At 27.3% G+C, this 26,838-nt stretch overlaps 3 protein-coding genes across 3 annotated transcripts; 1 reads left to right on the plus strand and 2 right to left on the minus strand.

Moving 5' to 3' along the window:
- Nucleotides 1–8,013: 8,013 nt before the first annotated feature.
- On the plus strand, nt 8,014–13,821 carry LOC136085980 (uncharacterized). The gene is made up of 8 exons (XM_065808064.1): nt 8,014–8,133; nt 10,915–11,062; nt 11,463–11,647; nt 11,722–11,878; nt 12,392–12,484; nt 12,700–12,906; nt 13,341–13,415; nt 13,543–13,821. The coding sequence occupies exons 1-8, from the start codon at nt 8,119–8,121 to the stop codon at nt 13,674–13,676; spliced, it is 1,014 nt and encodes a 337-aa protein (XP_065664136.1). The 5' UTR covers nt 8,014–8,118; the 3' UTR covers nt 13,677–13,821.
- A 4,630-nt stretch (nt 13,822–18,451) lies between these two features.
- On the minus strand, nt 18,452–24,255 carry LOC136085981 (uncharacterized). The gene is made up of 14 exons (XM_065808065.1): nt 24,101–24,255; nt 23,377–23,777; nt 23,090–23,195; nt 22,711–22,934; nt 22,409–22,540; nt 21,803–21,976; nt 21,570–21,706; nt 21,244–21,352; nt 21,042–21,125; nt 20,684–20,864; nt 20,350–20,439; nt 20,135–20,215; nt 19,969–20,020; nt 18,452–18,839 (listed from the first exon to the last, which is right to left on the minus strand). The coding sequence occupies exons 1-14, from the start codon at nt 24,234–24,236 to the stop codon at nt 18,836–18,838; spliced, it is 1,911 nt and encodes a 636-aa protein (XP_065664137.1). The 5' UTR covers nt 24,237–24,255; the 3' UTR covers nt 18,452–18,835.
- Nucleotides 24,256–25,323: 1,068 nt separating this feature from the next.
- On the minus strand, nt 25,324–26,409 carry LOC136086362 (uncharacterized). Its single transcript, XM_065808657.1, has one exon. It carries the CDS (start codon nt 26,407–26,409, stop codon nt 25,324–25,326), a length of 1,086 nt encoding a protein of 361 aa, XP_065664729.1.
- Nucleotides 26,410–26,838: the final 429 nt, after the last annotated feature.

The raw sequence follows: 26,838 nt of genomic DNA on the forward strand, positions 1-26,838 counted from the left end.
ATAACATTCACAGAATACTTTTCTCAAACTAAAAAATTGGTTGACTAATTTAAATCATACTAAAAAGTTATTCAACTTTTAAGTAGGATTTATCTATGATATTTTTAGTTACATTAATCACAATTTTTAGTATTTTTTTTTACTACTAAAGCTTGAATTGATATCTATTATTGGCTTTAATTTTTATAAATTACAAAAAATTTTTCACTTATAACTTAATTGATGCACAAATTGATATAACAATAGCATGCACAGTAATATAGCCATTGGCGCAGCAGATTATACATACATTGACGGAGAGTTATGGTTTAAGCAAGCACTCTTTAAGTCATAATTAAATTCTTTATCAAATACAAAGTACTTTCCTTAATAAGCTATGTAAATTTCTTTATGCAATTTTTGATTAAATGCTTTATTAAAATAATTAATAAAAATAGAGACTTAGTAGATTATTAACAGCTTTAAGAAAGTTAATGCAGTTTTCATAACATACCTAAATAAATTAAAAAGAATATAGTTTGAAGTTGCAATTAAAATTTTAAAAAGTTTTTTGACAAAGATATGTATAATTTAAAAAAACACACACAGCATGATATTTATTATGACCAAGTCTTACTTTGCGGATTAGAAAAAAAACTAAAAAAACTTTATATTATTAAGTAAACAAAAAGTAATGTAACTGATGAAAAAGTGTTTATTAGATCATTTTTTTAGTTTGATTTCAAAGATCAATATGACCACCTTAGATGAATGATGAATGTATTGTTCTTATATTTTATTTCTTAGTAAGTGTTGCAACGTGTTAATAAAACTCTCTTATCTACCGTCAAAATGACAAAACTTTGGAATCCTTATTAGTACCTAAAACAATATTCACCGTAATATCTGTATTTTAAAGTAGTTTTTGAACTTACATTCATTAGAAGCATAAAAAATTATTATTTATCAAATGTAAAATTTACCTGAACTTTCGATCTGCATGCCGGATATAATGGATCGTCTTGCACATTGCACCTAATTAAATCTCTTAGATATTCTACATAAATTGTAATATTTTTTATTGTTTAAGTTTTAACTGTTGGTAATCCCCAGCGGGCACAAAACGTCCCCTAGAAGTCTTAACGATGTCCTACGAACCTAAGACGTCAATAAGACGTTGTATAGATATCCGACGGACGTTTGTGCCCGCTGGTTTTTTGTATCAAGAGTATTTAAAACCTAAAATCTATAAAGCATTTAAATATTTACAAGCTCTTCGGACCCGTAAAATGGGTCTATCTCATACCGACCATTTCTATACTCTTCCTTATAACAATATTTTTTAGTAAATGGTAGAAAAGTTGTTATATATAAAATATATAACTACTTTTATATATATATATATATATATATATATATATATATATATATATATATATATATATATATATATATATATATATATACATATATATATATATATATATATATATATATATATATATATATATATATATATATATATATATATATATATATATATATATAAATGCTACAAATCGAAACGAGATTATTATTAGTAGTAGTAGCAGTTTTTAATTAAAAGTAAAATTTTAAAACTTGATAAAAATTTTAACATTACATAATTTGAAGTTTACATAGATTAGATATTCGCAATCACATCTGTTGAAATTTTTTAAAAAAAGAGTTGCAACTCTTGCAATTAACTTGCGTGTAATACCCGATGTTAGTTATGTGCAAACTCGCACGATTAATCATCAAGTTGAGCGTTATATTATATGATAATGGTATATCAAATCAAGTATAAGGAACTTGACTACATCTATAAATGGTTTAAAGCTAACTCTTACTGATATAAACCAAAAGCTATTAAACTTTTTAAAAAACTCACTTTAATAGAGTAATTTATTGTCAGTATGAATGGTATAGACTCGATTGTACAATACATTCTATTATTGAAGTTATGAAGATAATGTAGAATGAAATACAGCGGTAGTTGATATAATTATTATTATCACCGGTCTTGAAGATTTGAGTTATCTTTGTTATTTTTAGTTGATTTGAAAAGTACTATTGATTGCTTGATGCTCTGATTGTTTTATAGAGAATGTCATAAATAACAATATAAGAGACTATTTAAATACTAGCTGTCTGGACCGATTAAATAAGGGTCTTTGTAGGTATATTCCACTCCAATTATTTCTCTATTTATACCATACTTCATTACCTTTTAGAACGCGGTAGAAAAATAATTATCTATATGTTTATCTATCTATCTACCTATGTATACATATATATATATATTTATATATATATATATATATATATATATATATATATATATATATATATATATTTATATATATATATATATAATATATATATATATATATATATATATATATGAATGTATATATATATATATATATATATATATATATATATATATATATATATATATATATATATATATATATATATATATATATATATATACCTGCATACATATATATATCGGCCTGTCGCGACTCTATATAAAGCTTGGGGTCAAATTTTCACCAGAGCAAATAGAATCTTGATTGAAATAGAGAATATAAACCTTTCTGGTAGATTTTATTCAATAGCTACATTGAAGTGAGAAATTATTTTGGTCAAAAAAAATTGGCGCACTTCAGGGTATTTATGACAAATCTCTATAATAAGATTTTTTTCATCCACATTATTCACATAGATTACGCCAAAGTTTTGCATTTCTACTCTTGTTTATTAACGTAGAGTACCAAGAACGGTATTGAATACGTTCACCGCAAACTGCTTCTCTTTGTTTTTATAAAAATGAACTTTGTTCTTGGCTTTTTTGTCAAAAGTCCATCTTTTTTGAATTTTTGACCTCTTTTCAACCAAAGTCTGATTAAAAATTATAACATGGTCGACAGGAGGCAATCAAATGTGCTTCATTGATGAGTTTGTGCATTGAAGACCAAGATTATCAATAAAGTCTTTATAAGCTTCATCTTATCATCTAAAGAAATATTTTTTTATTGAAGTGAGACACTGACATGTTTATTACTAAAAGAGATTTGAATCAAAAGATTGCCATAATGATGAAATCAAATGACTGAATTCATTTTTCTAGAGATTTTATTTCATTCAATGTTCATCAATTAAAAAGTTAATCAGTCAGGCCAATACCGCGTAGCTTCTGCAAAGGTATAAGGACATCCATTGGTCGCTTAAGAAATAGTTTCACAATCTAAATGTGAGCACTCTATTTGAGAGGTTTGATGAAGAGACATACCAGTTTTCTCAGCCAAGAATTTTATTGAATAGGGCTTCCACTATAGAGATTGCATAACAAACAAACTAAACCAAATTAGTTTATAACTGTAACGGAAGGTTCAGCGGAATAATCACCGGTAAAGTTAATATTATAAGCGGTGTATGACACATAAAGAGCTTGAAAATTTTTATGAAGTGTAATTTTTTTTACTTTTTTGTATAAGAGTATTATACAATTATCTTAGGGTATTATTATAAGCTCCTTAAGCAAAAATTAAAATATTTTCAAAATGCTAGTTTGAAAATGTATGCAAATAAACAACTTTTAGGGATCACTATTTATATTCGACATAGATAATTGGGCACCCAAAATTTTTTCTCAAAAAAAAAAGAGATTTTAAAAAAGTAGTAAGTGTGCTCATATTACCCAGACCACTTGCTACTGTAAGCACTTTAAATTTGCTCAAAATAAAATATTAAGTACAATAATATCATCCTGACAACTAGAACTAATTTATTAAACTCGTTATTAACAAAACTTATCATCGTAAGATCAAACTTCGCACCACTTTTTGTTCAAACAATAATGCTTTGTTTTACGCAAGAACAACAACAACAAAAATCGCTATTTTTTCCAATTTATTGGGTTGAGGAATAATTCATGAGCGTTTTTTTCAAATTTATTTTAAACAAAAAAACTACAACGATTTAATCAATAATATACTCTCCGTTGTTGTTTACGACTTCCTCCCATCGTTCAATAAGTTTTTCGATGCCTCGCCGATAGAAATCTCCCGGTCTTGACTCAAAGAATTCGTCCAACCAAGCCCTCAATTCCACGTCATTATTGAACGATTCGAGTTCTTGAATCGCGGCTTTGGTCATATTGGCGATGTGAGGACGGGCGTTGTCGTGTTGCAGAAGAACGCCATTTTGCCTATTTGGTCTTTTTTGCTGAATCGCTTCGTTGAGTCGGTGCAGTTGTTGAACGTAGAGCTCCGCATTGACTGTTTGGTTGCGCTCAAGCAGTTCGTAATGAATTATGCCTTTCCAATCCCACCATACACACAACATGATCTTTCGAGGATGAAGGTCTTTTTTTGCTCGCGGAGTCGCTTGTTTTTTGGGGCTGAGCCATTCTTTTCGCTGCTTCATATTAACGTAAAGGCACCATTTTTCATCGCCAGTGACAATGCGGTAAAGAAAACGCTGTTTGTGACCATGTGTTGAGCGATGTCGAGCGAGCAAACCGGCGGCGATTGTGGAACGTTGATTTTTGTTGTTTTCGCTCAAAGTGTGTTGCACCCAAGCGCCGAGTTTCTGAACCTTGCCCATTGAGTGAAGGTGGTTCACCACAGTTTTTTTATCACAATCCATCTGCTCCGCCAATTCTCTGGTCGTTTGACGTGGATTTTCGTGAAGAAGTTGATTCAATCGCTCTTCGTCGAACTCAATTGGTCGACCGGTGTGATCCGTCCTCGAGGTCAAAATTCCCATTTTTGAAGCGCGAAAACCAACGGCGGGCGGTACTTTCAGGCATTGCTCCTTCTCCATACACAGCACAAATCTCACGAGCAGCTTTGGCGGCCTTAACACCTCGATTATATGCAAAAGGCAAATGGTGTCGAAAATGCTCAGTTTTGTCCACTTGACATTCCATTTTATTGATCTGAAAATACACAAAAATAAAAAAAACTAACAAATCAAAACGCACTATCTTGTAGAGCAAAACATTCTCTTTCAAACAACATAAAACATTTTGCCAATGCATTTTATTTCTGCGTGCATTTTTAAATTTTAAAAAAAACGCTCATGAATTATTCCTCAACCCAATATCAACTCGAACCTTCAAACGATAAAATTACAAATTTTTTGAAACTTAATTACAAAAAGATATTGTAAAAATATTAAAAAAACTGAAAGTGTTGTAAAAATGTTTAAAAAAACTTTACTATCTTTCGTTTTTATTCATAAATAAATTAAAACCACTGCAATTTTACACTTGGTAATTTCAATGAGAAACTCTGGGTAATTTAAGCATGTCATTACACAAAATTGACATCTTTAAATAAAGACAAAATGAATAAAGAAAACTAAATGTTTCTCTGCATTGTTTTTCAAACAAAAACAACACAGATTTCTAGCGATTTTTAGCACGCACCTAAAGTAGGTCGTAAAAATTGATTGAAGTACGGACCTAGAAAGTTTTTCATACTTACGTACAAACGGAAGACAATTCAAAAACAACAAAAACCTACTTTTAGTGTATTCTAAAAAGTTTTTACCAACTGTTTGTTATTATTATGTAATTTTAAAAAGTAAATGGTCAAATCAGCATTACAATTTTATTAGATTAGGTTTTTAGGATAAAGCTTTTAGTATTGATTATTGAAAAGATGATTTTATTGTTACTCTCATACGCTCATATATATATATATATATATATATATATATATATATATATATATATATATATATATATATATATATATATATATATATATATATATATATATGTAAGTTTAATTTTGCTGTGAGCATATATTCAGCAAGAGTGCTCGATGAATGATATCAGAGCTTTATAATTGATTTTTGACGAGATTAAAAAATAACTACATGATTTTTACTAGTAAAAGTTTCATGCGTTTGGCAATCATCAGGTAAAAAATACATTGTTTTTCATTAAAAAATACTCTCAATTAACATCGTGGCGTTCAAAAACAGTTATAAAATTATAACTATTTGCGAGCGTAGTTTGGTTTTTTAATCTTTGGGCTCGCGGTTGTCAAGCAAGAACTTGTTTTCGTGACGGCACTTAGAAATAATTTCTGCTTTTTTATTTAATAATTTTTGCTTTCCTTTGTATGATATTATGCAAAGTTTTTCATGAAGGCAAAGCAAGCATTTTTTTGTTACGTTGCTGTAGGCGGGGACTTGTTTAATTATTGGCCAAGTTAATTTTGTCGTTATTTTTAAGTTTTCTTTTATCTGCCATATATACTTTGAAAGGGTGGTTGAATTTTTCATCTTTTTATTTGTGAATGAGTGTTTGTGGTTAGCCCATCTTTTCTTCCATTCACCTTCTGCTAGGCCAATATATACTTTTTCTAGGGTGTTAGGGGGGGGATACTAAACATTTATAAATAACATTAGAGGCTCTACATTTTCCTATTATAGAGCAGTTTTCTTTCTTTATACAATTGCAGGGTGGGTATTCAGAAATTATTTCTAAGTGGCGTCACGAATATATATATATATATATATATATATATATATATATATATATATATATATATATATATATATATATATATATATATATATATATATATATTAACGAAGAAAAAACAACTTTTTTAATGGTACTTTAAGTTTCATGCCCATACAGCAATCATCAGCCATTGAATACAAAATTAAAAACAAAAAAAACCCGCTAAAAACTGATAAATACTATGTAGTGGTATCTTTAGGGCGCTAAGACATACTTGATGGCAACCAAAGAAAAAGCAAAATATCAGCTAATCACCGCTTTCAATAAAAGATAAGAGAAATTCAGTCTTGTGCCTGCATTTTGAAATCAAACCATTTGATTTATTTAACAAGTTATAACCTTTATATGTTAAAATAAGGAATTTTTCGTATTAGCAAAGATTGCAAATTTTTGACAAAACGTTATAAGGATTGCAACGCTTTACAATTTTCCACTTAATTAAGGGTGTAAACATTTTTTCTTTTTTGTCCAAAATTTCTTTAGATATATTCTTTATAAACACCTCCTTAAGAACGTTGTTATTTACATCAACATATAAAAAGGCTGACCAAAATCTGAAAGATGGAATAAATATTGAAAGTACCCAGTAAACATGCTTTAGTTGGTCCAATTAACGGGCCAGTATTGGCTATAGTTGGCTAACTGTTGGCATTCCGTGGCAACAACCATTAACCGACTGTTATTGAATCACAAAATTACCGCGTGTTATTGAATCGTAAAAGTTTCCCGTTAGTTTTATAATTACATTTTATGTAAATGTTTAGTCGCGTTAGTTCTAATATGAAGCAATTTATAAATTTTTTACTTTCAAACGCTTTTTACCTTTTAATTAAACTTTTAAACTCAAACTTTCCTTCACCTTCTAATATAACCGTTTTGCTGATAAGTACAAATATTTTACTTTTATTCATTAGTTACACCTTCAGATATAAATTTTGACATTTATTAGAGTTTTTAATTTAACTTTATGATGATTTTATTATGTTTTAGATATTTTAGCTCTATTTTAACTATTAATAAGAGTTAAAATACAACTAAAATGTATATGTGCGTATAAAGTAGTATTTTTACGAGTGCATTTCTGTGTGTGTATATATATATATATATATATATATATATATATATATATATATATATATATATATATATATATATGATTTCAGTGTAGACATCGTGTATAAGAGTGTATGTTATATTAATAAGAAAACATCAAAAAATACGAATTCTCTTAATACAAATAATAATTTATTTTGAGAAATTTTCACTGGGTTAAGGATACCAGCATCATCAGCTCGTAAAATATTACAAAATTTTTTAACGTTAAAACCAGTTTAATAAAAATTTTTTTAACTGACGTCAGCAGTTGAATGGCTTCTTTTTTCGTTACGCAAGAATATAAAAAATGGAGTCCAAAATTTCACCCGATCCTAAGTAAATTGTTTCGATCTCATCGAAATAAAATTTCTCCGTGTTTTACGATCTCATCAACCATGTATGCGCAACATCGCCACACATGTGGCGTTATTTTCTTGATCTCATCGAACTGCGTATAGCTTTTTCCGTTCTCTATGGCAACAAAAATGGTTAGTTTTAATTCTTCTGTTAGATTTAGATTTCCACAAAGTTTAATAGAATTGGAATCTGTAAAGGAATTAAGTAGAAGGAAAAAACAATCTATGTTAAGATCATAGATTGTTTTTTCCTTCTTTTCTTAGATCTTAACTCTGATTAAAGCTTTATAAAGCTTGATTAAGATTAAATCAAAAATGACCAAATTATAATCCTTTCTTAAAACTTTTAATTGTTTAAATGAATCTCAATTTAGTATTTGATTAAAACCTATATATATATATATATATATATATATATATATATATATATATATATATATATATATATATATATATATATATATATATATATATATATATATACATAGCTATCTTATGTATATACATATCTAGCTACATATCATACATAGCTATCTTATGTATGCCACAAATCTAAATTATATATATATATATATATATATATATATATGTATATATATATATATATATATATATATATATATATATATATATATATATATATATATATATATATATATATATATATATATATATACATACAGTCAGTCACAGAAGTTTTCGCACACCTTACAATTTAGAGAAAACGCTTAATAAAAACCAATTTAAATGCAAAAAAATAGATTTATAACAAAGTAACAAGAAAATATCGTACAAGAAATAAAAAATAATTAACTAAAGAAAAATATTTATTTGTAAAACTGAAAAATTTTAGTTTTTGAATTTATAATATGTCACAAAAGTTTTCGTACACTAATAAAACTAATACCTAATAATATGCAATTCCTTAGAAGTTGGTTAAAACTTGTTCAAATTTGTTTGTTCATAGATTTTTATTAAGATAATAATAATTTTATCAACAAAAATTTAGTTATAAACATGAGTTTAATTACGAAACATCACATGTCTAATGACATGCTTGAATTAATAATAAAATTCCATAAAGAGAAAAATCTCTTCGTCAAATGGCCATAATTCTTGGTAAAACACATTCCACTGTTAAAGTATTGTTAAAAAATTTGAAATGACTGGTTTTGTTAATAAGTTACGAAGAAGTGGCCAACCAAAAATTTTAAATTCACGAGACAGAAGGAGTCTAATTAAAAAAGTCAATTCAAATGCACATATTAGTGCACCAAAATTAGCAGTAAATGTTGAACTTGAAATTGGAAAGATAGTTCATCCAGAAAATATTAGACGAATATTTAGAAAATCCGGATTAAATGACAGAGTACCTTGAAAGGAATCGTTTATAAGTGTATAAAATAGACGAAAAAGATTGGAGTTCACCAAAAAGTATGAAAAGGAAGATGAACAATTTTGGAACAAAGTTTTATTTACTGACAAGAGTAAATTTAATATTTTCAGAACTGATAGCCATGGAAAAATATGGAGAAAGAAGAATACAGAACTAGAAGAAAAAAATTTAATTCCGACAGTGAAACATGGAGGTGGAAGTGTGATGGTTTGGGGATCGATGGTTGCAGCTGGAGTAGGCAGTTTGATATTTATTCAGCCAAAAATGGATCGATGGGTATATTTGGACATTATAAAAATAATTTGAAATCAGATGCTGCTAAATTAAAGTTAGGAAATAATTGGATATTTCAACAGGATCGAGATCCAAAACACACTGCTTATTTTGTAAAATTATGGTTGCTCGACAATGTTCCAAAACAACTGCATTCTCCTCCCCAATCACCAGACTTTAACCCACTAGAGAATGTGGGATTATTTAGACAGACAAGTCAGGAAACATAGAATAACAAATGTTAATTTGCTAAAAAATATCTTACTAGAAGAATGTTATAAAATTTGTCTCCTTATACTGAAAAATTAGTGTCATCGATGAACAGAAAATTAAAAGCTTGTCTAAATGCCAAAGGATGCTGAACAAAATACTAGAGATTTTTTAATTTTTTATATTCTTGTTTTTTTTACAAGTTTGGTTTAGTGTACAAAAACTTTTGTGACATATTACAAATTCAAAAATTAAACTTTTTCAATTTTACAAATAAATATTACTTCGATATTAAATTATTTTTTTGCATTTAAAATGGTTTTTATTAAGTGTTTTCTCTTAATTGTAAGGTGTACGAAAACTTTTGTGACTGACTGTATATATATATACACACACACACACACACACACACACACACACACACACACACACACACACACACACACACACACACACACACACACACACACACACAATCAGAGAGCTAGTACACATTTTTTTAATTTTGTATTAGAAACTTGTTTATAAGAAACTAGTACTAGAAGCCCCAAAACCTTAAGAAACTATTAGTGCTAAGTTACTTTTCAACAGGAAACTTATTTTATTTAGAGTTCAAGGAATATTTTCTTATTTGTGTTCTGTTTAGGGACAAACCTAAGGATTATATTATAATGAATGATATTAATGGAATTCAAATAATTTTAGTTGACAACTGTAAAACATCTTTCTGGTTAACATGTTTTCAAATTGCATTTTATTTACTTTTTTTCTCTTTTTATACTTAAGAAACTCTTAAGAAACTTTTAGCACTACAGCTGTAAAAAAGTACTTTTAAAATAAGAAACTTTCTAGTACAAGATCATTTGCTTGGTTTATTCTAAAAAAACATGTATCCTAATATCAGTATAAACATTATAGATTATACAGCAATAGGCTGTATAATCATATTGTTTATACTGATAAAAAATAGTTACACTCCTTCTGATGTCTTTTTATTATGATTCTGTATTTCTTTTATGTAAAATTTTCTCTAGAACTGCATTGCTCAACACAAAAATAATAAGCGCAAGAATGATGAAGAAGATATTCAAACAATTGTTAATCGAAAGAAAGTTTCTTTGAATACACAAATTGTCCGGGGTTATGATATTTGGAGGCAAAACCAGTTACTTATGCTTAAAGGTATTCTTATTTGTTTAACTTTGCCTTGGGTATTACAATTTATTAGTAGCCTTAGCCAGTTCATTGTTTGGAAAATGATTGTGCCAAACTTCTGGATTCTAATTGGGTTAGTTCCAGAAAAGCCATCTAACCATAAAAGAGTTAGCCATTTTGACGTTTTGATGCCATTATGTATGTTGAGGTGAAACACCTAAAGTTTCAGAACTTTTAAAACCACTGTAATTTTAAATTGCTTAATTGATGATGTATGTTGGTTAAAAGATAATAAATATTCAATATAATATATATTTATATCATAAAGTAAAAATATAAATGATAATAACATTCTATTTATTGTTATGATCATATCAGTCAAAAATGCTTCTCTATGAATAGCAAGATATATTTAACTTTGCAATAGATGCTGAGCTTGAAAAAAAAAAGATATGTTTTAAGCAGCTTGGTCATAACTGGTCAAAGTTAAGTGTTGCTGAAAAAAGTATTTGGAATGAAAAAGCTTTACTTCAGCGAAATAACTTAGTCCCTCTTTCAAATGAAGAGAAGCAATTTAAATCAAAAAAGCTATTGAATCAGCTTACAAAAGTGGTAAGTTTTCTTCCTAAGTTTTCTCTAACTCTATGATTTTCCTTAGTTTATTATTATAATAAAGTTTTACTTAGGTTGAAGAGTTAGCGAATCTCGGAAATGAAGTTGTTGCTGTTACTTGCCTAGCTCAGGGTGGACCTCCCATTGTTACAGCCTCTGAAAAGGGATGTCAATTTTTACTGAAATCTGAAGAACTTGATTTTCAATTTAAATTTTCAGAATTTGTTAAAGGTATTTGAAATGTTTAGTACAGTAGTTTTACAAAAATATTTGTTGAAGTATCCATAGGATTAATAAAATTTCAAACTCTGCATACTGGGAGAACTCAAAATGGTAATTCTTATTTTTAAACAACAGCAGTTCTACCAATTACTGCAGGACAGCATTCTAATATACTATTTGCCGCATTAATTTCAATGAGATTTTTAATTTTTGAATTAATTTTATATTTTCCTCACATTTACTTTATTTATCTCATTTACATCATAAAATGTGATAAATGAATCAAAAATATAGAGCTAAATACAAATTTCCACTTTTGTGTTGCAAATTTCCACTTTTGTGTTGCAAATTTCCACTTTTGTGTTGACTGATATATAATACTTATAAGCTATAGTTAAAGAGGGTTTTCCATAGGAAATGTCTACTATGTTTACTATATAGAAAATCATGTAGCCACCCCTAAACTTGGTATTAATTCCCAACTTATTTATGATTATATTATTTAATGTTGTTTTATTATAGCTCCAGTTTTAAATATGAAAAAGAATAAGGTGTCAAATGCCACAAAAAATAATTTATGCATCGAAGTGACAAACATCTTAAATAAGAAATATGGTATGAATTAACGGAGAAAATTTAATTGTTTTGTTGTGTCATTTACGAAGAGTTTAGTGGATTTTCCACTTATATTTTTTATGATAGCTATTTTTTTCATGAGCTTTTTTATAAAATTACTTATAATTTTCTGTAAATCATAAAATATGGTTATAAAAGGTAGTGTAAAATCAATGTTTTTAGTTTGAAAATATCTTTTTAATTAATTTTTTCAGAAATTGCTAGACTTGCTTTACCAATTGAACTACAGAGTAAGTTTAGTAAAGGACATATACCTTATAAGAAATATGTTCCTTCCGTTATAAAAGCAATTGGCTTGCCAGATGGACATGTTTTGAAATATCCATCATCAATGGGTTCAACTTTATTAACCTCTATAGTTAAAAACCAAGATAATATTGATGTTATTTTTGATTTACAAGGTAAATTTTATTTGAAATAATATTGCTGAACTAATAATGATATATTTTAATATTTTTTACAGCTATAATTTGAAATGTAAAGTGTATTTTAAATGTAACAAGCTAAATTTTGTATTAAGCATTGATTATTAAATTCCATCAAGTAATAAGTTTTGATTGTCTGGATATTTTACCATCAACTTTATCTGCAAGTTCTCTTTTGAATGAATTCATTTCCTCTAACTTATAAATTTCTCTGTAAGCTTTCTTATTCACAGTTTTTCCCCAAATAAGTTTTATTGCAACTTTTGTTTTAGAACAATTCTGATAAATTAAATGTGGGTAAATGAGAAATATTTTTATGCCAAAGTTTTGTTTACTATGCATGGCTTGAACATTGGGACTATAGATTTTTGACATTTATGTATTTAATAAAATGGTATGCATTTTAATAGAAGCAGGTGCAATCAGCAACACACAATTAAGTTGTTCAGTTTTACCAAACACTGTATTGTCTTCTACTGAAATAGGTAAACTTATTTTTACTTTTGTATTTATGTATGGTTGTATGAAGTTGCTCACGTCTGTTGTTGCATTTATCATAGTTGTTCAATTCAGAATTCTCAATCCAATATCCTTTTTGATGTAAATATTTAGATGAACTTTTACCAGTCATTAAATCTGTCTCTGAATCAAATACGACAGCATCAACTACTCCAAATAATCAATCCACATTTGAATTAGCATCGTTTTCAAATGGAGCAGGTTTATTCTTTTATAAACTGTTTTAGTAAATGGTTTCGTGACTATTTGTTAGCAGCATAGTTTTATGATTTTCACTTTTGTGTCACTTATCTAATTCAGGCCAAACTACCATTAAATCAAGTGAGTCATCTAGAATTGAGCATGACTATATTCGCTTGAATGAACTTTCTTCCAGTGAAATAGGTAATCAAAACTTCTTGATCTTTTAAAAGTTTTATCTTAAAGAAATTTCTTTGTGTTTCTATATATTTATCCTTCATTTTGAAATTATTTTTATTAATTCAATTTGTTTATTTTCAGGAAATCTATTAAAGCGAGTCAAAACAATTCAACTGAATAAGATAAATTCTAGTTGTATTGATTCAAAATTGGTAGAAACAGCAGATATTTGATAAAAATATTGTAAAAATTGATTTTGTGTATTTTGTGTGTATCTTGTATTATGCATATATCACCTATTATGCATGGATTGTGTATTATACAAGGATTATATTATAGTTAAGAATAAAATTCTCGTTTTGGCTTTTAAGTTTTTGAGTCATGTTTGTTGACCAGAGAGGGAGGTTTTAATATTTAGCATTTTTTTCTACTTGGAGTTTTTTAATCGAAATTTCAGTATTTGCTATTTGTATTGATAATACTTAATATTATGATAATTATTAATATATTATAGTTTGCATATTTTCTAAAATGTAAAGGAATGCGAAATGAAATACAAAAGTATAATAAATTTACTTTCATATAATGAAATTAAATAATATAATTATTAAAAATGTAATCGAATATAATGTTAGTGAGATATTTTTGGGGTGATTTATTGTGTTTTTTGATGTTTCAGCCACCGGTGGTCAACGTGACAATGAAATAAATTTTTAAAAGGTTTAAAGAATTGAAATAATTTTTAAAAATATTAGACAAAGAAATTATTTAAATGTTAAAGTTCAAAACATTCAATATATTTTTTAAGTGCAATTTAAGATTAAATTAATATTTTAGCAAGAACCAGATATGTACATGCTGCATGAACTATTGAGTGCTGTGAGCACACTCAACTCAGGGGATCTTTCTAGGATTATTTAATACATGAATTAAAAACGATTTAGACAAAAAGCTGGTAAGATATACGCTTTTAATTGATGGCTCACCTGTAAACATTATTAGAAGAGCGTTTACAAATGAGAACTCAATAACCAAGAGTAGCAATCTGTAAAACAGTTGGCGCATTAATAAACTCTTCCTCAACAGATTTTTATTTTTATTCGCTAAAAGCGTTCAAAACAGGTTCACTCCGTACCACATTGGTTATGATTTATAATAATCCATTTTCCGTTCACGAAAAACGGTAAAATTTGTTAACATATTATCAATAAATTTTAGTAATCTAAATCATTAAATATACTTATAAAAATACATGTATATTCTCATCTACTCTCATTAATTACATTGACATTAACAACTCTTCTTTAAATTTACGCATAACACGGCTGTTTCAAACCGAGCTTAACGGCTTCTTGTTATTTTTTGAAAATATTGACTTAAGGTGGCACACAACTGAAAAAAAGCAAGTTTTTTGAAAAAAATCAATTTTTAGATTTTTGGGTATTTTGATTCTATAACCATTCCTTGAACATATAAAAAAAAAATTAGTCTCAAAAATGATATAAAAGTTGATTTAATATCATTTTAGTAGATGACACTTGAAAATAAATTCCCTAACAACGCCTTAGCAACCATCAGTCATAGGAGTTTTTCTGAATTCAAAACAGTAAAACACCATCACAAACTTGGTTTTAATTTGTTATACGCAGACTCTTGTTAGTTTTCAGTTTTAAAAGTCATAATTCAAAATTTTATTTACGAACAAGAGTGTTTTTAATCTGTTAATGTTAGTCTCTTATACTGTAACTTTTCTCTCATTTTATACCAAATAATTTAAAAATTGATTTCAATTTAGTTGGAATAAAGTTGTTTTTAAATGAATAAACAAGGAAATAAAACTAAACAAAATTTATCAAGAAGGATAAAACGAAAATGGAATGGTGTTGTTGGAAATAAAAAATCATCTTCTTCTTACATCTTATCATCGACGATGACATCGTCCACAACTCAAGCAGCAAGTAGCTGTTCTAGTGAAAGGAAAATCAAACCCAACTACTCGAATACATTTGATTCTGGAAAAGATAACTATTTTGTTTTTATTAATTTTTCAATTCTTAAAGAACTTATAGCTAAAACTGCATGCAACAACTGCTTTCAGCCATTACTTTTAACAGATGTTGATTCCAGTAGAAAAGGATTTGCACATTTGTTTCAATTAAAATGTGAACACTGTGATTATGTTAAAAGATTTAATTCATCAAACAAATCAATAAATGCTAAATTTGATGCAGTAACAGCTAACTCACTATATGATGTTAATATTCGTGCAATAATAGCTTTTCGAGAAGTAGGCTGTGGTTATGGAGCTATAAAAACATTTTCATCTTGCATGAACTTAAAATGTATATCTGAAAATGGATTTCAAAAATTAAACAAAACTATTATGGTAGCTTATAAAAGTGCTTCAGAGAAAAGTATGTTATTAGCGACTAAGGACTCTAAAAAAGTTGACATTGCTCAGGATATACCATGTGTAAGAGTTTCAATTGATGGTACATGGCAGAAACGCGGTCACAATTCATTGCACGGTGTAGTTACTGCGATTTCTGGGGATAAATGCATTGATATTGAAGTTTTGTCTAAGTACTGCATGGGCTGTAAAATGTGGAACAGTAAAAAAGGAACTCCAGAATATCAGTGTTGGATAATTGATCATCAATGTGAAATAAATCACAAATCTTCGTCTGGAAGTATGGAGTCTGCAGGAGCAGTAACAATTTTTAATCGCTCGGTTAAAAAAAATAATCTAATTTATAAAGAGTTTCTAGGTGATGGAGACACTTCTTCATTCAAAGATGTCAAAAACTCAAACCCTTACCAGGATTTTGACATCACTCCAATAAAACTTGAATGTGTAGGTCATGTGCAAAAAAGATTGGGTACACGACTTAGAAATTTAGTCAAAGCACACAAAGGCACTAAAACACCTTTATCAGGTAGAGGTAACCTAACAGAAAAATGTATAAATTCTATGCAAAACTTTTATGGCATGGCCATTCGTCAAAATGTCAACAACTTGTATGCTATGAAAAAGGCAGTTTATGCTATTTTATTTCATTTTACCAACTTTGAAAACCAGCAAATGCAACATCAGTTTTGCCCAAGAGGATTGGCAAGTTGGTGCAAATATTGGGCTCTAAATAATACAAATTACAAATCAAAATCATGTATATCTATCTGGATTAAGAATCTTATTTTACCAATCATCAAGGATCTTCAGGCTGATGATCTTCTAATTAAATGTTTGCATGGAACGACGCAAAATGCCAATGAAGCATTAAATTCTATTATATGGTCTCGCGTACCAAAGCACACATTTGTTAGTAAGTCTACAATTGAAATGGGAACATACTCAGCAGTGCTGCATTATAATGATGGTGCTAATGGTGTATTAGAAGTTTTAAAATACTTTGGCTTGAGTGGAATTGTTACATTAGCTTCGTCAAGTAAAGTTGACAAAACCAGAATTCGACATATGAAGTCAAAGTCAACGGATAAAAGTAAAATGCAGAGAAAAAAAATAAGAGCAGTTAAAAAAGGTTTCATAGACGATCAGCAAATAAAAGAAACAACTGATAGTTACATCTCTGGTGGATTTTGATAATTTTTATGTTGTTATATATTTTTTTCTTATTTTTGCTTTTTTCTCAATATGTATTTTTTTAAACTTTGAAACACATTTTCTCATTAACAAAACAGAATTACATAATACAATTTTCAGGATTTGTTTATCATAATATAATACTTCATTTAACCCTCAGAATTTTCATAAAAAGTTATAGAAAGTGAAATATTGATGTTTATAGTGCTGAATTTATTGATATTTCATATATATATTAGGTGATTTTGTTAGAAATGCAATATTTCATGAAATAATTTAAATTATAAAAATTCCCACGGTCAAACAGGGTGAAATATGATTAGGAAGCTATGTTCAAAATTTTAGTTTCAGTAGTTGAGGCAAAATTAAGTTATTAGGTTTTGAAGATTTACTAAAAACACATGTTTTACAACCCATTTTTGGCCATTATGGATAATAAAATTAATTAAAAAAAAAAATTATCTGTTTTTTATTTTATTTTAATATAAAATAATTGTCATTAAAAAAAAAAAAATCAAAATTTTGATTATTTACAAAAAAACTTGTTTTCAGTTGTGTGCCACCTTAAGGGGTGTTACAAAAACTTCTATAACTTTTAAAATATTAAAGATAATTTTGTTTTGTAAAAAGAATAAAAACACCAATAAAATGTTTCATCTTACGACATTTAATGCATTAGTAAAAAAACTTCTTTAAGTTTAAAAAAAACGCGACAAATGATGAAGTTGGCTGAGTTCAAGTAATTTGATGTTACTTTTTATCAAAAAAAAATCAGAAAAATTTATTTTGATAGTTATTCTCAAATATACCCAATGTTTGACCATTATAAAAACAAAAAAACTTTAATTAATTGTTTAAGGATAGCTAAAACAGACTTTATTTAGGTCTGAAAGCAAGCCGCACTTTTCGCAAAGTTATGAAAAATGTAGTTAAAAGGGGGATTAGCTGTTAAAAGAGTACATTTTTAAACCTAGGAGTTCTTGTTTTAGAAACTTATTTTCTTAAGCCAATAAACTCATTGCATTGCAAAATAAAGCCAGATTTCGATTTTGGAATATTTAGTCAAAACATTTAAAGCTTAAGCATTTATTTTTTTCTGTGCATACAGTTCTAATAAAATAATTCACTCACCAAGTCTAATAAAATAATTCATGACCAAATTTGAGTTTAAGTTTTTGAATTAACCTCGCTTTTGGTAGTAGAATTATTTTATAGCACTTGAATCTATAGTCTCTTCTCTCAGTAAATAAAGTGTTTGATTATACAAATAGCTAATTGAAATACCAGTTGCTCTGATCACAAGTTAATATATAAAAGCTAGATTTTTACATACATTTGATGCAAGACTAGTATTCCATTCTTTAACCTGAGCGAAGGTATTGCATAGGTATAAATAACTTCTGAAGATAGGAACAGAATGGGCACCTACCTAATATATAAAATCAATATATTAAAAAATAATATTTTAAACTAACATTACACAAATATCAGAACAGAATAAAATTATCTTATATATAAATTAAAGATCTCATATAATTTATTTTACTTGTAAATAGTTTTTTTTGTTGTTGTTGTTTTTAAATATTTTAACTAAATTTGATGACCACAAACAAGACAAAGATCTTGTCTATAAAATGAAAAGTTGGAACTGCTCCTCCTGTTTTAGCCTAATACTCATAGTCTCTAATTGAGAACTTAATGAGTTACAATGTGTGTTGAGAGCCCTATTTTTAGAATTTAAATCTGTAATTTCAGCTTCCAACTTAAATACTTGCATTTTAAATTTTTCTATTTGCTCCATATTTGTTTTATTTTCAGAAGTTAATTGATCAATTTGATTCAGTAGCTCCTGACTGTTATTTAAAGTGAAAAAGTCATCTGCATCTGTTGGCTTTTTTTTTTTGGGTGGAGCTTGCGATAGTTGCATTTTAAAAAATTCTTCGTTTTTTATAGCTTTAAAATTTTTTTTATATATATATTTTTTTGGCGTGTTAACTTTAGGCACATTTTATCAAACTCGTCATTACTAGGCATATCAAAATCAATTGGCAAAAGAAAACTCATAAAACTAAATAAATCACCTCTTATTTTAAAGACTGTCATTAAAATGGAAATGACATTGTTACTGATCTTATCTGTCCTAATTAATCGCTTAACAAAAGGAAAGTTACACCTATCTTCCCAACCATTTTTCCATCCAATATGTTGTTTTAGAATTTCCCTCTCAGTTGAATACATTGTTATCAAAATAATATTGACTTATTAATAAATATAATAAAAACAAATAAAATAATATTAATTAACAAATATATGCACTAGATAAAAGTGGATTTAACAACTTATCTGATATTAGTTTGATAATCGAAAGAGAAAAATTCCGCGTAACTTTGTTTACTTTTATACTTCAAAAATTGACTCGCCGAAACAGTTGTTTGGAGAATATTCGTTAATAAATAGTTTGGGACGTAACGCATAAAGGTTACGTCATCGCAAAAAAACGAGAGGCAGGGGGCTAAATGTCCAACAGTTACATCATAAAATAATAAACAGCATTTTACCTCAACTTCCACCAATCATCCAAAATTAAAGCATAAGATTCAAGATCACTTGCTAAAAATATTACAAATATTTACAAATATGACCGTAAAGCTACAAATAACTCAACAAACAGCCTAAATAAACACAATATTAATCCAGATTAGTAATTTATTATTAAACTGAAACCTTTTTCTATTTTCTGAATTCTATACTCTTCCATATCAATTTCTGCTTCTATCCAAGATTGAATAATATCTCTGTTTGAAACTAGTTAGTAATTAAAGTAACTGGTAATATTTTTAAATAAATATATAATTTAAAAAAAGTCATCACAAATTTTATAGAATATTAAATTACTTTGATAAAATTAATTTAATACAAACTTATAGAATTAGACAAACCATTAACAGATTTTAAAGTTTGTTCAAGTTCAATATTAGTGGTATCTCTAAGTTTCAAAGCTTTATCATATCGAGCACAAAGTCTTCTACCTATAAAATTCCACAGATTGATTTCACAGAATATGGTTATTACTATTATTATTATAATTATTTTGTAGTAGTATTAGTAGCAGCAGCAGCAGCAGCAGCAGCAGCAGCAGGAGTAGTAGTAGTAGTAGTAGTAGTAGTAGTAGTAGTAGTAGTAGTAGTAGTAGTAGTAGTAGTAGTAGTAGTAGTAGTAGTAGTAGTAATAGTAGTAGTAGTAGTAGTAGACATGGGTATATCTGAAACTTACCTAATGCATTAATAGAGTATTGGGCATAATGAAGCAAACCAAGTGAAATTGTGTCTGCTCTATGACTGGGTGTTTGCTCTTTGGTAATTTTTGAAAACCGTCTGAGGGTAGACCACAGACGCTCCATAACCTCTCCGTCTGAAATACCAATCCCAACAGTTGATTTAGGAGAATATTGCAACTAAAAAAAAACTAATTAATATTATTATACTGGCAAATTTGTAGATACATTTACCAATTTTAATTTAACCAGTAATCCTTCCATTAATCAAAGTAATCATTTCAATAATCAAAGCAGTGATGCTGTCATTAATGAAGAAGTATTTTTTTATTCTGTTTTATTTAAAAAAGAGAATACCTGACATGCTGATTTATGACCATACACATGAAATGATGGAATGCAGAATGAAAGGTTCTTATCAAGAATAGTACTTCTTCTTTTCTAAAATGAAAGAAATATACAAGAGAGTTACATTTGGTTTTAAGCCAACAAAGAGCAATCTACATTAGCTTCAACCTTTTTTTAAACAAACGAATTTTAACAAAATGATGAGATTTACCTTTAGATGTTTGACAAGAACACATGCAATATCATACATGACTACAACTTTTACTTTTTCATTAACTTCCTCGATAATTTGATTTATCAAGTAGACTGCATTTGCCAAACTATAAAAAAATGTCTCTAATGAAATATTAAAAAGCCTTTCATATTTTAGGTTTGAGCTTCAAATATAGTATTCGATAATTATTTATTTTAATCAGTAACTATTTGATTACAATCTTGGGTGAAAAAACGATATTTATAATCTCATTAATATTGAAATACATTTAAAACTCTTTGTAATTCTATTATTAAAATACAGAAAACTATTTTGAAGAAAACCTTTCCCCAAACTTAAGATTGAAAAACTTTCGAGGTACTTCGTGTCTGCAAGCACAACCAAAAACTCCTGTTTCATCAAGTTTTGCGTTAGCTTTTTTAGATCTCAGTGAATTTATTGCTTTAAAATCGTTACATGCCTAAAAAATGTTGTTAAAGATTCAAGTTTTCACATTCTTTGATAAACAATAATGATGAATATGCAAGTTAAATCAGCTATTAGAGAAAAAAAATACCTTTAACTCTTGCGATGATAGCTTAGAGTTATAACTAACAACAAATTCATCTACAATTGATTGATCCATCAGATAAAGATTTTTAAGAACTGGTTCATAATGACTTTTCCCTGATGAAAACTTTCTTACCAGTCCAAACAGTGCATCGAATGATAGCACTAATGTACCAGACTCCTAAAAAATTTAATTTATACAAATATATAAAATGTAAATGCGGTAGTGGTGTAGTGGTAAAGCGCTCGCTTCATAAGCGAGAGGTTCTGAGTTCGATCCCCACCACGTCCCTGGTAGTACCCGCTCAACTTGTTTCTCCGCGCAGCAGCTTTGTTCGTCAAGGTTCGTGTTTCGGAGTTATAGAGTTGTGAGAGGGTTATAACCACTATTAAGTAACCTCCTCATCTATAGTGGCCTTCTCGGCCTTGAGGAGGTGAATAACAAAACAAAAACAAAAAAACAAAAAAAATTTGAAAATTATTCAAAATATTTAAATTAATATATTTTTTTAACAAGAAACAACAAACATTTACTTAAAAAAATAATAAATGCCAAAGTTTCTTAAAAAAAAATGAGATTATAAACAGTATACAATCAATGTATTTTACATACTTTAAGACATGCTGGACATACAGATAACTCAGCAAAGTTCTGAAATCTTGACTTGAAGGTTTGAAAGTCATTTTTGAACAAAAGATAACTTAAAAAACACTCACCAGTTAACAGTTTATATACTGTGTCAACCTAATAATAAACAATAATTAATTTTACATATATTTCATTTGGATATTTTTCTAATTTTTTAACTACCTGGTAAATTTTTATACTTTATAAAAGAATATAGATAAAAAAAAAATATGTAAAAAAAAGTTTCAAAGATTTATAAGAAGATTTATGTATATTCATACAATAACCTTAATATAATCATCTCCTTTTGATTTTGTAAACAAAGCTTTGCAGAATGACTTAACAGCAACATTCCCATCTAAAAATAATGCTTCCATCAAATCCATTAACTCATAGCTGAATGCTGCAGTTGGATGGACGGGAGAACTAGGCCAAAAATTATTTTCCAACAAAATATCTACAACACTTGGAGAACACAAACATTCACCTACATATGACTCATGTTGCCTACCTAAGTTATAAAAAAAAACAAAAGGAAAAGGCCATTATTCAAATTTGTTTCAAAAAGAAAATTATGATAACTTAAATTAATTAACAAAATAATTTAAGTTATAATCATATTTTTGGAACCTATTATCATAAACTAGTATTAATTAACATTAATACCTGAAGCATCAAAGACTATCACTTCTTTATTTAAAGTATTTACACATTGACAACTAGATGACTTGATGATTTGTCGCTCACCTTTATAAGTCTTATAGTACCCAGCCTTAAATTTGTAAATAGTGATATGTTTAATTACATAAAAAAACTAGATTATTGCATTTCTTTAATCAAAGAAAAATAGCATATTAAAAAAATAACAGAGTATTGCAGTGTAAGTAACAACTATTCTAAACTTTATACTGTTACTTTAAAAAATAACCTATATATACAAAAATTATGCAAACCTTTGAACACCAAATACGAGCTTTATGAAAGAGAGAAAGTTTTTGATGCATATTCTCCCAACAATTGTGGCAATACCAAATATAAAGACAATCTGGACATTGAATTAATTCATCTAGAGGTTTAATTTTATTGCATATACAACAAGGTATATTCAGCAAAGAATCAGAATTAGAATCTTTATTTATATGATTGCTATATCTTGATGTTAAGAGTGATATAGATGAATTATATAACTTAAAAGTTAGAGCTTGTTTTTTCAATACATTCCAATTTTCAGCTTGTTTTTTTGCAATATCATAGTAAGGAACTTGCTTTCTCTTTTTCAACAACTGTTCAATGTCAATGCTATCTTGGTTATCTTTACAAGTAAGTGCTACCCCATTGCTTTTGTCATCATTTGCTGTAACATTACAAGAAATCTTCATTATGTTTACTTTAAACATTAATACATTAATGTAATAATGAAAAACAATTCCTTGACAAATTACTCAAAATTCTTGAAAAAAACTTCCATAGAAAACATTTCAGAGTATTTAAAAAAAAATAGAGAGAAAACGTTTTGTGAATAATTTCTTGTTTTCCAAAAAAATAATTAAAATTATATGATTTGGCCATTACCACAAGACTTCACAAGATTTAGTTTTAAAGCAGATTTATAAAGATTCATTTTTAATGACCGTATTTTTACTAAACTTTTTGTATGGTTCTAAAGAAAAGAAATACCGTTAACTTCACCAACTTGACTTTGAAAACTGTTTGAATCATACCACTTTCTTGTAATTTTCATTTTATTTTTACCAACAACATTTATTGTTATTTTCCTTCTAGCTCGAAAGCTTCGCGACCCTCTTGAAGACATAGTAATGAAACTGGCAAGAAATATCTATATATATATATATATATATATATATATATATATATATATATATATATATATATATATATAAGAAATATATATATATATATATATATATATATATATATATATATATATATATATATATATATATATATAAGAAATATATATATATATATATATATATATATATATATATATATATATATATATATATATATATATATATATATATATATAAGAAATATATATATATATATATATATATATATATATATATATATATATATATATATATATATATATATATATATATATATATATATATATATATATATATATATATATATATATATATATATATAAGAAATATATATATATATATATATATATAAAGAAATATATATATATATATATATATATATATATATATATATATATATATATATATATATATATATATATACATATATATATATATATATATATATATATATAATTTAGATTTGTGGCATACATAAGATAGCTATGTATGATATGTAGCTAGATATGTATATACATAAGATAGCTATGTATATATATATATATATATATATATATATATATATATATATATATATATATATATATATATATATATATATATATATATATATATATATATATATATATATATATATATATAGGTTTTAATCAAATACTAAATTGAGATTCATTTAAACAATTAAAAGTTTTAAGAAAGGATTATAATTTGGTCATTTTTGATTTAATCTTAATCAAGCTTTATAAAGCTTTAATCAGAGTTAAGATCTAAGAAAAGAAGGAAAAAACAATCTATGATCTTAACATAGATTGTTTTTTCCTTCTACTTAATTCCTTTACAGATTCCAATTCTATTAAACTTTGTGGAAATCTAAATCTAACAGAAGAATTAAAACTAACCATTTTTGTTGCCATAGAGAACGGAAAAAGCTATACGCAGTTCGATGAGATCAAGAAAATAACGCCACATGTGTGGCGATGTTGCGCATACATGGTTGATGAGATCGTAAAACACGGAGAAATTTTATTTCGATGAGATCGAAACAATTTACTTAGGATCGGGTGAAAATTTAGTTTTAACAAATTGCCCATTATCTAGATTTATTCCGCCATTCGATGGGAAACATTGGTGCCTCTGTATTTCGAGTACTTCTCGTACTTTACGGTCGAATTTTTTTGTTTCAACTTTAAGAGTTTTAATTTTCTCCCAATTTATTTTTTCAGAGCAAAACTTGCTATGTGTTGCAATTGCTGACTGATGATGTTTGCCATCATTTAAACTTTTTTTGTGGTGTTGAATTCTTGTTTTAATTGGTAATTTTTTTTCTCCTACATATTTTTTCGAGCAATTGCATTCAACTAAATATGTACCAAGCTGGCTATTTAGGGGCAATCTAGATTTGTTTTTACATGTTAATATTATTCTTAAATTAGGATTTGATTTAAAAACTACTCTATAGCCAACTTTTCTAAATCTTTTCCTTAACTTTGGTGATAGTGAAGGTATCCACGGTAATGATACTGTTGGGAAAGCATTGTTTTCGGATTGAATTCTATTGTTCTTTACGTAGCGTTTTTTCCTAATTTGATTTGCAATACTTTTTACTTGGCTTTCGATGTACCCATTTTCATTAAAAACTTGAATAAGAAAGTTTATCTCATTTTTTAAATGTGTAACACTGCATATGGAGTATGCCCTGTGAACATAACCTTTGAAGATTGCGCATAAAATTTTGGGGTCGTGATTCGAGTGCGGTTTTATTTGAATATTTGTAATGGCTTCTTTTCTGTAGACTTTAAACTCATACTTACCTTTGCTGTTATTTATTATTGTTATATCTAGGAAATTCAGAGTTTTGTTATGGTTTTCTGTCTCATTTGTGTATTGTATTGCAGGGTGTTGTTTATTTAAAATTGTTATGAATTTCTCTGCTTCTTGGATGTTTGAAAATCTAGCATGGCTATCATCGACGTATCTTAGATAGGATTTTAAGTCGAGAGGAGGATTTAATGTCTTTGCAATTTTGAAGGCATTTTCTTCGTGATATTGCAGAAAAGATTCTACCAATACAACCATGAATGAAAGACCAATAGGACCGGAATCCTCCAATTCATGGATCTCGTTGAGCGCCATTTTGGTAAGGGCGGAAAATTGGGCAATTTTACTTTCAATATTTTAAGTTAGTTTATTGTAAAGGTGGCAGTTTTTAATTATTAAGATTATTTATCTCCTCCCACTTCATCACTCGCAAGTTTCTTTCCTCAATGTCTAGCACGATTCATAACTTAAATTAAAAAATCTCAATTATGTGATAATTAAATTTTGTAAAAATTCCGTAAAAAAAGATATTTTATGCGATATAAAATTATTTAAAATTCAAAATTGGCGCCTCCAAAAATCCATCAGGGGCATACTACAAAAAACAAATAAGACAAAGAGAAGAAAGTGAAAAGAAACTAGAAAAATTTAAAAAAAAAATGGTTTGTGAAAGCCGCTGAGTTTTGTTAGTGCATCCCAAAATGAAAATTTAGCTGAAAAAGAAGATTTAACTGAAATAAATCT

Source organism: Hydra vulgaris, chromosome 10 (genome assembly GCF_038396675.1).
Source record: "Hydra vulgaris chromosome 10, alternate assembly HydraT2T_AEP".
In the NCBI taxonomy this organism is placed as follows: Eukaryota; Metazoa; Cnidaria; class Hydrozoa; order Anthoathecata; family Hydridae; genus Hydra; species Hydra vulgaris.

What these genes read in the sequence shown, in the direction of transcription:
- LOC136085980 (XM_065808064.1), top strand. An exon ending in TGAATCAGCTTACAAAAGTG is followed by an intron (nt 11,648 to 11,721) that starts GTAAGTTTTCTT and finishes AGTTTTACTTAG; the next exon opens with GTTGAAGAGTTAGCGAATCT. An exon ending in TGTTATTTTTGATTTACAAG is followed by an intron (nt 12,907 to 13,340) that starts GTAAATTTTATT and finishes GCATTTTAATAG; the next exon opens with AAGCAGGTGCAATCAGCAAC.
- LOC136085981 (XM_065808065.1), bottom strand. Translation starts at nt 24,236, where the DNA reads ATGTCTTCAAGAGGGTCGCGAAGCTTTCGAGCTAGAAGGAAAATAACA. An exon ending in AAGGAGATGATTATATTAAG is followed by an intron (nt 22,541 to 22,710) that starts GTTATTGTATGA and finishes GTTTATTATTAG; the next exon opens with GTTGACACAGTATATAAACT. An exon ending in TATCATCGCAAGAGTTAAAG is followed by an intron (nt 21,707 to 21,802) that starts GTATTTTTTTTC and finishes AACATTTTTTAG; the next exon opens with GCATGTAACGATTTTAAAGC.
- LOC136086362 (XM_065808657.1), bottom strand. Translation starts at nt 26,409, where the DNA reads ATGGCGCTCAACGAGATCCATGAATTGGAGGATTCCGGTCCTATTGGT.